The following is a 13,600-nucleotide window of genomic DNA, read 5'->3' on the forward strand; positions in this document are numbered from 1 at the left end:
CCCCTTCTCATACAGCGACAAAACTGTAACTACCCGAGAACCCCTGAGGAAACCTTACCAGACTGAGAGTCTTGGATGTTCCCATTGACATGCATGACCGTATTTGTGTGGTGTTCTATTCTTAAAAGTGAATTCCCCTCGGTAACCCGTCGTCCCGTGCCACTTCCCCGTCTGGCATCCGCAGGCTACGAGCAGAATGTACACATCCCCAGGGACGGGAGATCAGAGTCCAATTATACGGGCATTCCTTGCATGTTTGCAGAGGGATGAAAAGAGTTAAGCATTTAAACCTACCCCCATCCATCCCTTCTCCACCCCTCCCTTTTCCCCTAAACTCAGTTTATTTTCATCACCCCCTTCCCTTGATGTTTAATTGGTCTGGGATTGCATTACGGTAATTTTATGCGGACGTGTAGCACTGCGCCTGACTGGCGTGCGGTGGGCCAGAGGTCTTATGACCTTTTGAAAAAGAGAAAAAGGTTCCTCTGACAAGACTGTTGTGGGTTTTTTTTTTTTTTTTGCATAATGAGGCTAACTGGAAAATGTTGATTTTGACTCTCAAAAAAAAAGAGTTGGTGGGAGGTGGTAATAGATCTCAATGAATTGTCTGCAAAATCTTGGGCATAAAACAGTATACAGTACCCTCCATTAATATTGGCACCCTTGGTAAATTGTCTTTATTGTTTAACCTTTTGACCTTCTGTTTAAAAAAAAAAATGCTCTCGTGGCTATATTAGTGGAGGGCGCTGTATATCCAGTTATCTTAACAAATATCCATGGAGATTGCATGATGATGTTCATAATCCTTCATTTCTACGCTGTTCAATAAAAAGGGTTAACGGTGGCTCGTTTGGATGGTTCTAGGTTTCTAACGAGGAACCTTTCCTCGAAGTTTAATCATTCGTTGTCAGGACCTTACAGGCTATTTGTATCCTTTCAGTAAAGTAAGTAGTGTTTGATCCTGAGCTTGGGTTTTCCTCCAGGTTCTCAGGTTTCCTCCCACATTCTAAAAACATGCTAGTTGGTGAGTTGGCTATGCTACTATTACATTTCCACTACAACTGCCTCCGACTGGTTAGTGTTGCTCTGATTGACCGTGGGAGAGAGAGTATTGCCGTCCTTCCCACCGAGCCCGGTTTGCGCTCTCGCACTCCAGTCCGTGGATTGCTGTGGTATCGTCCGCAGACAAAATCGCGATCTCACGATGACCGCACAAACGCTTTTCGGTTGAGCTTCCCAAATAAATCGATCCTACACCAAATGTTCACGTCTAGTGAACAAAACCCTGAAGGGGAAGGTGAAGTTCACTCACCAGTCTTGTGGATCTCGTAACGCAGTGAGAACCCGGCACCCTGGTGAGCATAATCAGACACGAACTTGATGTGGACCACGGGGCCAGAGGAGATGATGGCTGGGGGAGCGATGTTGCTGCAGTGCCTCCCCAGAAGTTCAGCCGAGTCCGAGTTCCCATCTCGAATCTCAATGAAGTCATACCTGGGGAAAAGAAGCAACGGATTCCTGGTTACTTAAACTGATCATGTGACCAGTTTTACTAGGATACTTATTTTTTTCTTCAGGGTCCAATGCATGACTGACTTGTTTTTTTTGTTTTGTTTTAAATTTTGTATTCCTCATACCCCTTAAAGTAGGTCTAGTGGTAATATCTCCTTACATCCTTACATCAAAGTTAATCCTTTCACACTGACAAAAGAAAAATAGACGGAAAACTGAAGCAAATACTTTTTTTTGTTTACAAAAGTCTAGACTTGCAAAAACACACAACCTCGAGGCTTTCTGAACCAATTGTTTCAAAGGCAAGAGAATTTTAAATAAAGCTTATTTGAATATGACCTGGGATTACCTTTGACCCTCGGCTACCAGTTGCCTTCCCGTAACAAAAGCACATTCCTTGCTTGTCACTTCAAAAACAAAAGACGGAATCCAGCTGTCTCACGGAACCGCTTTGTTCCGTCCACGTTCGGACATATCCAGCTACACCACCCCGCTGTCCAATTCTCAACTCGGATTGGTTGGAAGGTAGTGTTGTTGTTTTTTACATTTTCTACAACAGCAGCTTTTATAATAACCTTTTATAATAATTCTAATACGTTTATCACTGGATAAACAGTCCGAGATAAAGTTGTAAGGTAAGAGAAGAGTTTGTGAATGTTAGACAACATTATATGTAGCTCGAAATGGATAAAAAGTGGTAAGAGTAACTCCACTTCTTCACCACCACCCCAGTGTGTTTTATTCCTTACGCGGAAAAGGTTCTTTTGGGGGTTTTTTTTTTAGCTGCGCAAGCCTAACCAACACTTTGCCAGGTGCCATCCTGTCTAGGAGCTTAATTGGAAAAGCTAATCTGAAGAAACTGTCAAAATGCATTGGAGCACTCCTTTTCCCCGTTTAACCAAGTCCAAAATGGAGCTCGGGCAAAAATACCCTGGCTTCTACTCACCACCAATTAGCCTCGTGTTCGAAACCGCTAACCATGAAGTCCTCGAGATAGTCCAATCAGGGATTCGTAAACCCATTATCCTCTTATTTATAGTATATATCTATTGATTTTTTTGTATTTTTTCCCAGATAATATTTTTAAGAAGCCTCACTTCCCAAGAATAATGATCACATGCTAAAAATAATCTTCATTATTTATTTTGAGAACGATTAGGAATGGATTTCTATCAAAAACTAAGGGTTTTTTCACATTTATTTTAGGTTTAGCTGTACACACTTGTGCCTGTCAGTGCAGTAAAAAAAAAAAAAAAAAAAAAAAAAAGAATAAATCTCCATGAATGAAGTTTCCAGATTTTACTATGGAAAAGTAAGTGTTTCCCTGTTCCTGGCAGTTGGTCATGAGGTTTTGCCCCGTGGTGAAATGTGTTCAATGCTCCAGCGAGGCCAAAACAGGATAAAGTCATGACAAGACACATTTTTGACCTCCTTCCACCACCCCCACCCCCACCCCCACCTTGGCCGCACACTCTTCTGCTGGCTGCATGCAGAACTGCTGGCTCCGGCACGTCACCCCGGGAATGTGCGTGCGCGCGTGTGTGTGTGTGTGTAAACCTGACACTACACAAGGCCGCTCGGTCTGACATGGAGGCACAGGTGTGGTGGAGGTTCTCCGGCGCCAACAGAGGCTTCAGGTACGCCAGTGCTAATTTAGACTCTCAAGATGTTTTACTTCTGGAAGTGGATTGGATACAAAGCATAAACACGCACGCACACACACGCACACACACCACGCCACTGTTGAATTCTGTATTCCGAAGGTTTATATTAACGCGCTTCGAACGTTTCTGTGTTAACAACGTACACAGGGGCTTGTACAGTACAGTAGACTCTCCAGATAAACAGATTTAAAAATGTTGACACGGTGACCTTTTCTGTACGGGGATGTTTGTTTAACATTCACGGAATGAGTCTCCAGCGTCAGCGATTTCCAACGAACGGTCAGATGTAAAGCTGAAAGTTGTTTTTTTTCCGATCGGTTGTACGTTGCGAGAGGAAAATAAAAACTTCTGGACGGTAACGGGTACGTTTTGCTGTCGAACATTTTCCCATAAAAGCAGTGTTTTGCTTTTTTTTATTCGGTACTCCAGGATGACGCATGGACACACTGACTGAATACCTGATATAAACACACACACACACACACACACACAGTGAGGATAAAAGCCTGTAAACCGTGTGCAAGTGTAATTAGGTTGTAATTGATTTTGCCGAGGCTCTTGGCCGGCGTGGATTAGCAGCGATGAGCGAGTGTGTCGAACTTTCATATTGACCGACTCGAGCCGACTCCTTGGGGCTTTGATTTGCTATGGAGAGCATCGCCTGATAGTGGGAACAGAAAAGACGGGAAGTGTACTTAGCGTTTAAAAAAAAATACTGCGATGGTCATACGTTTATTTTGCCGCCTTGATATCGATTTGACATCACACTCGACATAAAAGCAAAGGTGTACGCGTTTCCCAGAGTGCCTTTTGTCACACACTGTTGCTTTTTAAATCCGGAATCGTCACGGATGTACGTATGCGTGACACGCGATTGCGATGTCCCAATGTTTCATGTAAAGACACCTTTTTTTCCCCTTCTTTCTTTCACCTCGCAATTACTATTACTCCCTCGCTTATATCTTTGTCCTCCGCCGCTAATTGCCTTTCACACCTCCGATGTTTTTCAGACGTATTTTTCACACCTCGTATTCCCTACCCACCGCCAGCTACCCCCAAATGATCTTATCTGGTGGAAGAAAAAAAAAACAAAAACAAAAACAAAGATGGTGCTCCTCTTGTCTTATTATCTAGAGCAGGGGTGTCAAATCTTATCCGGAAAGTGCCTGTGTGGGTGCAGGTTTTCATTCCAAGCAAGGACTCAGGAGTCACACCTGAGTCTACTGAAAGCCAAGATCAACTGATTGAACAGGTGGAATCAGGTGTGGCTAGGTCCTGCTGAGTTGGAATGAAAACCTGCACATACACCGGCCCTTTGAGGATAAGATTAGACACCCCGATCTAGAGTTGCGATCAGTTGTTGGTCAGATCATCGTGTTTATTTATTTATTTTTAAACCAAAAGGAAAGACGTGTGATTTCAAACCTCCCAGCATCACTGAGAGTAACACGAATCAACCTCAGCTCATTATCCATTCAGCTCCTTCATAGTCGTCTGCTCCATATATCACCATCGATCAGCACGTGTATTTTTTCCCCTTCCATTCTCATAAATACTGCTGACCAATGCAACGTTCATTTAGACCGCACAAATGGAAAACCGAGATCTGGTTTATCGGCGAATCAATCGCAGTCTCTACAGCTTGAACTTCAAGCCTCGAGTCAGATCCGTCACCTCGAAAAAAGAAGGAGGAAAAAGAAGGAGGGGAAAAAAAAGGCGTCCACCCCAGCCCCCACATTCCCATTGCAGTCATGCTTTTAAGAGTAACGGCTTCGAGACCCCTTCCAAGTCCAGCCGGCGGCCAGTCGAGAAGCTACAATTGAAATTAAATAAAGCTAAGAGTCTGCAGAGAAAGCCGCATGGCCGTCCTCCAGGGGCTCGCCTAATAAGCTATAAGTGCCTCTGAAATATTAAGTAGATGCCGGGGAGCATTCCTGCGGGAAGGGAAGAGCTGCCATCTTCAATCCGGCCGGGAAACGAATCGCATTCTCCGTCCGATCCGGAGCTGACACTTACAGATGAGCGAGGCAGACCACAGAAACAAAAGCCTCAGGCTTTCACAAGCACCATCGATCGTCAGGACGGGGCAACTCGCGAGGATGTCCCAGCCATTTTTCTGTTGGATTTTTACGTCGGTAGGAGTGTAAAGACACACGTCTGGGACTCCGTCTTGAACGCTGACTCATCTCCATCATGTGTGTTTGGGCAGATTATTATATTTAATAGCTAACTCTCAAGGCAGGTGCTGCCCAGTCCCATGTTTTGGTTTCCCAGAAACCGACTGGAAGTGAAGATGCATCAGAGAAACGTTTTGACGTATTAAGGTTCGTATAGGGTACAAAACGGGCAAAAAACGCAGGCACAACGTTTTCCCACAGATATTGGAAACGCCCGTATTTGGAAACTGTCGCCGTTCCTGATAGTATTGTCAGCGTTTTTTTTTTGTTTTTGTTTTTTGTGTGTGATTATTATATATACAAAATGAGATGAGCATGGTATCAGTGATGCACTTCATTATTGTTTCGACAAACTTCCTGCTTCTGTAAAGACCGTGTATTATCTGTACACAGTAATGAATTCCCCTGGTACAAAGGGTACGAGTAGCACGTGCTACAGTATACTTCACCGTCTCGAGGTCGTGTCACTGTATAATGCGTTGTGTTTAAACAGACTCGACAAATGAAAACAGAAGTAGGAATTAGGTGTTTTCTTTCACAGCATGTTGAACCTTGGGGCGTTAAAAATGGAGCTGAAACTTGGCACTTGGGCCACTGTTGTGGTATCGTCCAGGGAACAAGAACGTATTAACGTTTTCAACATTTTCGATTCCCACGGGTGACCTTTTATGGCCAGTCAAACAGATGTTTTTTTAACGCATTTTATGCTATCAGAAGCACATTTTTGGGCTCCTGATGTTCTAAAACACATCCATTTCCACGTTTAGAGTTCCTTCTTTGCTGAATAATGCACTTTACTCGTATGAGAACTTTCTGGTATCTTTGCTCCCTGAGTAATTTGTTGCTTTGCTTCGGTTTAGGCTGCAAATGGATGTTTATACGATAAGTAATCCTCGTCACGAGACGTATAAACCTTGAGGTTAATTTTAGCATCGAGTTAAACACTATGAAGCTTGACCCCTTATGAACGCAACTTTAGACTAACTACCATTTATCATACTCTACCACTTATAAACAATCAACTCTGATGCTTGATATAATTAGGATCATGTGCTGGGTAATTGTTGAATGAAGGAAATAAATCCTGAAGATCACAGGAAGAAGAAACGCGAGCAAGGGCCAATCGAGGAATCGGCCGAGCCGCAGAAATACGGTGACGCTGTAGCCTTCATGTCCGTGATGAGCGACGTCGCTGGCTTTGACCTCACTGGTCTTGAAGGCACGTGAGCGATCGATTCCTCGTTAAGTAATCGATCCCGGTTCCTTCTTCCCTTACACTCGCGAGTCGATAGCTTAGCACCTCCGCTAAATATGGACAAGCTAAAAACAGGCATGACCGCGAGCTTGCAAAACTGCACAGTAGGACGATCTTTTCCTGTCAGAAAGCTACTCTTAGCCGCCTGGACCGATCTGAAAACGTTCGGAGAAATCCGAGGCGAGGCAGTCCTGCCGGATCTCCCAGCGTGAACGATTTCAGTGTCACAGGCTGACTATACTATACGCTTTGACGTTCCTCAAAGGGAAGTACTGACTAAAACTTGGTTATTTTCAGTACCATCTGGATCTCCGCGAAGCATAAATCCCACTCTAGAGTCCGGCGCATGATGGCGGTACCGCTACGTTCATGTTAGGAAGCGACAGACCGTGTTAAAGTCCTACGTGCGTGCGGTACGGTTCTCGCCAACGTTCGATTGCGATGTTCTCGATCGAGCGACAAAACCAAACGACTGGCTCCAACGATTCCTCGCACCAATCGTCTTCACTTCACCTCATCCTTAAATATGTACAGAGACGTTCCGAAGAAATAAAGCTCGGAAGAACGGCCGTACGCATCGAGAAAAATAAAAGCTGGACTGGCCACGCCCAGAAGAAGCTGATTAGACATCTATTTGGGCATGAATGCCTGACCAACACGCGGATGCTAATACGCCGTTACGACTGCCCTACGTTTCATCGAAAAGTGACGCACGTGCGAGAACAATAGGAATAAAACAGCACGAGGGGTAGAGCGAGGTTCCGGTGGAGGCATCGTTTCATGTACATCAGCAGGGGGGTGAGAAGAGAATCCACCTGCTCGACTTTACTCCCCTGCTGGGAGGAATAAATACCTCAAACCCGGCCGTCAGCGAGGAGGAGAGTGATTGATGACGAGGATTCTCGGTGGAAGGATGAGGAAAAGAAGCGTGCAGGCTGAAGAGACGGTTAATACAGGAAAGACGACTGAAGCGTCGTCGCAAAGATAACCGGTAGAAATCTTGACGTCCTCCTCCTCCTCCTCCTTCCCTGCGGCGGCGAAGACTGCAGGAGATCGCATTAAAGATATAGCCTAATATTTCATCTAGCGTTTTTATTGCATCTATTCCACATCAATCTGCTTACAGTCCCCTCGAGGTGAAAGCCATTTGGCAGGCGGCCCAAACCTTCTGGGACCGAATCCACAATTGCAGTGGCCTCACGGACACTGACGGGCTTATGCACCTTAGCTAAAAAAAAAAAAAAAAAAAAAAAGAATAATAATAATAATAAAGGTTCTCCTGGATGGATGAGTATAAATTAGGTTATAGCGCTTGAGAAATCGAGTCAGCTTGATCTTGATGCGACCTTGGATTAAGGGGCCTCGAGTGGCGAACCTGCTCTTTAGAGCGGAGGGAAAACTTGAGTGTTGGTGCGTATAGTGAATGCAAATGATCGAGCGTATGTGTGTGTGTGTGTTCCTTGAAATGGCAAGGCGGATCTATCAATCATGCGGCGTTACAAAGTGCTGACGCTGACTCATTGCGCAGCGCGTTTAGGGAGTAGACATGCAGCAAGTTGAGGGAAGGAGAAAAAAAAAAAACCCAACCCGAGACTTTCTTTCGATCACTTGTTTGCGTTCTGGGTATTTTTTTCCCTTTTGTGTCTTCTCGAAAACGGAACTCGGAAGCTGAGACCGTCATTTATAATGAAACGTATAAGCCGAAGAGCTGTACGACGTAACGACCGATTGATTTTTAATCCTCTCTTACGATTTCCACGATGTCCTGCGTCGTTTACGCCGATTATCATATTCCCGCCGCAGACTGAACATCGGAATGTCCGATCACTCGGAAAATACGACAAAACAGCCGTCTTCGCAATACACGGAATATGAGCCGACGGATCGGCCACGTTTCAATCTACCTAGGTGTTTTGAATTCTCTGATATTAGTCCCACCCCCTTTCCTCGACCTCACTCGTGTGACGCTCTCGACTTCCTGTCACGGTTAACACGATATGTTCCGGCTTCCGTTAACGTGAGATAATATTTCAGCAACGCGTGTTCGCCTGAACTGACATTTAGACGCGTATACCTAACATCAGCTAGCTATATTTATTCGAGATAAATATTTTGTACGAATACGGTCAAAAATGGCACGGAAGGGGTGGGGAAAAAATGGATTGAAATTCTGACACTTTACAAATCTTTACGGTCGTGGTAATTACAAAGTGATTAAATACGCAGTTTGGGTTTTGAAAATGTGGACATCAAACAAGCACTGACATCAAAGTATTATTTTCTGTTAACGATTTGGTAAAAATTCACACTCTAGCTGAGTTTTTGGCGATTGGCGCTGCCAACAAGCCGTTCCCGACCGCACAGCTTTTAATATTCCGAGTTTTAATCATGATCTTGGAACGCCGTGTAGTTACAGGGTGCATCAGGGTTCATGCTTGTGTATTTGTGTGTGTGTGTGTGTGTGTGAGAGAGAGAGAGAGAGAAGCGAAAGTGACGAAAGTTCAAATGACTCTCAGTATTGGCTTACATGTGGTGCGTGTGGTCCGCTCAGCCTACTGAACTTTTCCTCCACGGGCAATCTTTCCAAACGGCTTCATTTCACACACTAATAAATCGATCACAAGTCACAATCATGTCCAACCCTCAGTGCCTCCGAGGTTCATTTATAATTCATTACAAACCTATAAAGTCAGATTTTATATCGAATTTCAGATAGAATTTACCCCACTGGATGTCTGTACAGTGTATGCGCGAATGGATATTAGAGTGACTCGAGGGTCATGTGCGCAAGTGGTGAAGTAAATTCGGTGTCAGTCGGTCTGGAAAGTGTTAGCGATATCGGCTAATTAAGAACGGGTTACTTTTGAGCCTTACCCTTTAGACCACCTCTACCGGACAACCCCTTTTTCACTTCCCATTTCAAACCCCATCAATCTACCAACGATTATTAGTATATACCGAGAAGACGTTTTGTGCGGAAGATTTTCCATCGGTGAAAAACGTACCCGTCACAAAGCCCTGAAACTGGAGACTCCTTCCATGGATGTTAAATAAACGTCTATTTGTTTACGTTGAGCGCCGAGCATACAGTTCCCTGCGCAAGAAGACGAAAGGGTATCCGTATAAACCTGCGACTTTTTTTGTATCCGCATTACTCTCTGAGAACGTTCTGACCAATCAGAATACAGAATTCATGAGCACTGCGGTATAATTGATCCTAATGCCTTTTGTGTGTTAAATGTTTACCATGTGCAGAAAACGTATCGATCTCCAGCACATCTTTTACCACAAGACCTCAGAAACTGCTCTATCTGACCAATCCGAGAGCATGAAACTTTGGTTAACACACACCACAGGCTGGTTTCCTAGCTCTGGTTGGGACCTTCCTTTTACAGCACCATTTTTATTATATTTTTTTTCCCCTCCAAACTTCAAACGACTCAAAATCTTCACAACAAACAAGCGCCCACATGGAGCCTGTCCAAGTGGATAATGCACAAACTACGTCGGACAGATGAAAGGTTGGCCTTCGGTTTTTTTTGGTCATGGTTTTTGTTGCCTTTCCTTCAATCTGTTTTGGACCTGGAGATGATAAATCTCCTCCGGAAACCCACAGCCTGAAAGCATTAATGCATCCAAAGCCCCATTTGTTCCATCTTATAAATAAATAAATGCGGTAGGTTTGGTGTGGCGCTGCGCTCAAACAAAGGACGCATCTGAAACCTCTGATTCTGGATGGCATTGAGAGGCTTCCAAACCCTGTGGTTTGGTTATCACTTAAAAATACACCAAAAGAGCCCCCCCCCCCCCCCCCCCCCCAAATCCCTCCAAATAAACATACCAGAAACCTTATATAGGTGATTTTGTGATCTCAGATGCATTACCATTTTCACCCTGCACGTTCAGGTCTGTCAATCTATGACCTCGGACAAATCCAAGGACCTGGGAAGAATATTTCCTTACGAATTCTCGTATGTTCATCGCTTTTATGTGGAACCTTTTGAACCATTCAAACCCTACAGAGAACCTTTACCAACCCTGTAGTCCAGAATAAACCCCCTTTAAATAACATAAACAGTATTGCCTCCGAAGCATTAGTCACCAGCTTCATCTCACGCGAAGACAAGAATCTCATTTTAATGTTGTACCGCTGTTTGAAAGCGAAGGCTAGAAAACCGTCCTTCCTACAGACAGCTGCACCGCATCGCTCCGTAAGCCTTTTAGCTCTGCTCCAAACCCTATTATGTGTCTCATAACTCTCGCTTCCTCCTTCCCCCTTTCTTCTCGAAGTTTATTGTCGCCTTGTCCTCGTCTCCTGCTTCCCCCCACCCCCTTGCTCATCTTGCACATTGCTCTCCTTTTCTGTATGTAGATGCTCATATATATATATATATATATATATATATATATTTATATATATATATCATCCTTCAGCGTTCCACTTTAAGCTTTTGTCATTCTTTTAAAATCGCATGCTCGGAATTAGATTTTATGGATCTAGTGCGGTGTTTTGTCTTGATATACTTCCAGCTAGTGTTCAGGGATACATCGGGGGTACTTCCATTCTGTCAGGTTCCACAACGGTAACCCATCTAGAGAACCCTCGATGAGCCATTTTTTTTGCTAAAAGTGGGGCCACTTGACGCTTTCTGCGCTAAGGGTGTGAGATATCTGGTTTGCAAGACAAACTGACTGAGATTTTTTTTGACGTATTAGGACAAACGACAGATGCGCAAATTATTCCAACGGCTAACATTTTTTAAATAGTCCTTTACTTACGTCGTCATCGTTTGAATTAACGTGTAGGGTCTAACCTGGATTCTGAACAAGGTTGGTCACACATCTATCGGACGCCACTTAAATGAATTATATCGTAATGGATTCACGGTGGTATCTTCAGATATTGAATCTGAAGCGGTTCTTGTTTCATTTTTCTCCATAATTTGGTCACGTGCCAATTCCCAGCCCCTATCATACGACCAACCGGTAAGGGGCGAAGGCTTAAACACCCGCGTCCTTCAACTTCCGTTCAAAGGGTACACCAGTGTCACTCCCTTGACTCCCAACCATCTCTGTTGCGCCGCAATCGTTCTCAACCGGTGGTCGCGTACCTGCAGTCGAGCCTCTCCAGCTCAAAATGGGGGTTGAAGTTCAGCACGATGCGCTGGGTGGGTTCCGGGGCTGTGATCACCCACTCGCAGTTCTGGTGCGGCGGGTACTCCAAAGGGTAACCGGGCGAAGTGATGTAACCCGCATCGGTGGCATCAACTTGTCCTCCACACTTCTCACCTACGAGGAGGAAATAGAGGGAAAAAAAGAGAAGAGTTTTTGTTTACCCCTTTGGACCCAAGTAACCACTGTGTACTCGGAACAAATGAGGAGCATAAATCACTGCCTCTACAGTACCTGTGGGAAAGCGCTGAATGCAGAATGGATATGTTTATCGCATTATGTGCTTGCCATAGAAAACGGCTAAGCAGGGAACAAAACACCTAGGGATGTGCTGTTATGGGAAAATAACTAACGAGGCAAAATGGCGTTACTGTTACCGCCGTTACCGGCGTTACCGCCGTTGATTATTTTCTTCTGAGGTTCCCTCATTCCTACTACAGCACCACGACTTTCCAACGATTACAATTTGTTGTAATGTTTCTCCATTGATAGTTGCGTTTATAAATGTACAAACAAGCACATTCTTAACATCTAATGTAGCAAGTCGGAAAGCGTTTTTTATTCCTCTGATGTCACAGCACTTTGCCTACAATTACAACAAGCCAGAACTACCGTCAGACCTTCTGACCAATCAGAATCGAGAATTCGCCAGCGCTGTGGTGGAAGGAGGTTGGAACAGTCTTATGGAAGGCATTAAGCAAAGACGATACGACTGTAAGCTGATAATTGAAACCGTTAACACAACTCCACCGTTTACTCTAAAAACAAACCCCAAGCCTGTACCGATATTATTCTATCCCTTCGCTCCATAATAATCCTCCAAGCCTGCAAACAGTTCAAGTTTCTCCAGTCGTACCTCCATCCCTCCCGCTCCACGGACAACAGGATGCCAGTAGCACGCCTATGAAGTTAAGACAGGAAGTGACGAGCAGACTCGCTGTCCGTGGATTCAAAAGTCAACCTAAAAGCTGTAACATGATCCGGCGTAACAAAGCCTCTTTTCCAGCAGCCGCCCGAACAGACGCGAGCAATTTCTTCCCCGCGTCTGCTCGTTATCTCGCACTAGCACAAATATTCTGGACTTGTAGGTGCGAGAAAATACGGTCTAGTGTCAGGAACAGAGCAAGAGGAGGCGAGAGAGGAAATGTGTAGCACGTTGCCAAGACCTACACGAGTACATAAAGGTGTATGATAAATATAACAGGCTGAGTGACGACCCCGACGGTGGAGCGTGGGTATCGTTCTGGAGATTAGTCGTCTAAATTCAGATTAGGCAACATACAACTTCAGAAAGACATGTCGCCATGGCAACCACGCACCCCTTTTCTTTGGTTTGTATTGTATTTTTATTTTTATTAACCCTTTCCTTGCGGAGTTTGATCAAAAATTAAGGTGTGTCTGTTGAGGTTTCGCTCGCCCCCCCTCCTCCCGGCCCACCGGCCCCCCGTTTGCCTCAAGACTTTGGTACGTTTTGTGAAGCGTGAAATCTGTTTCTGAGCCCGAGAGCGTTCCACGTTAAAAACGCTGGCCTTGGATTGTCTTCAGTCGAACTGTCAAACCATAGCGTGGTCCACACCCGCTCTCGCCACGTTACACAGCGTTCCACGGGTTTGTGAAGTTATGGGAAGCGGACGTTCAGATTTTAACACCGACTCGGCCTCTTCCGGTCAGTTTGTAATCGTTTCAAACGAAATGAACAAAAAGCCGCTGCAATATCGCTCAACATCTTGGGGGAAAAACTAACGAAATATGATCCCGATATCGATATCGCGCCCTAGTTCCACAACATGAGACGTAACTATACGCCGATTTATACATTT

At 44.7% G+C, this 13,600-nt stretch overlaps 1 protein-coding gene across 2 annotated transcripts in view; it reads right to left on the bottom strand.

Moving 5' to 3' along the window:
• The window catches only part of nrp2a (neuropilin 2a), a 52,904-nt gene that overhangs the window by 33,648 nt on the left and 5,656 nt on the right, over positions 1-13,600 (bottom strand). For both annotated transcript variants that reach the window (XM_017456917.3, XM_017456918.3), the window contains exons 2-3: positions 11,720-11,897; positions 1,313-1,494 (exon numbers count right to left, since the gene is read on the bottom strand). In XM_017456917.3, coding sequence (XP_017312406.1) covers positions 1,313-1,494; positions 11,720-11,897 — 360 coding nt within the window. The remainder of the gene's footprint in view (positions 1-1,312; positions 1,495-11,719; positions 11,898-13,600) is intronic.

The sequence above is a fragment of the Ictalurus punctatus genome, chromosome 26 (genome assembly GCF_001660625.3).
Source record: "Ictalurus punctatus breed USDA103 chromosome 26, Coco_2.0, whole genome shotgun sequence".
Classification (NCBI taxonomy): Eukaryota; Metazoa; Chordata; class Actinopteri; order Siluriformes; family Ictaluridae; genus Ictalurus; species Ictalurus punctatus.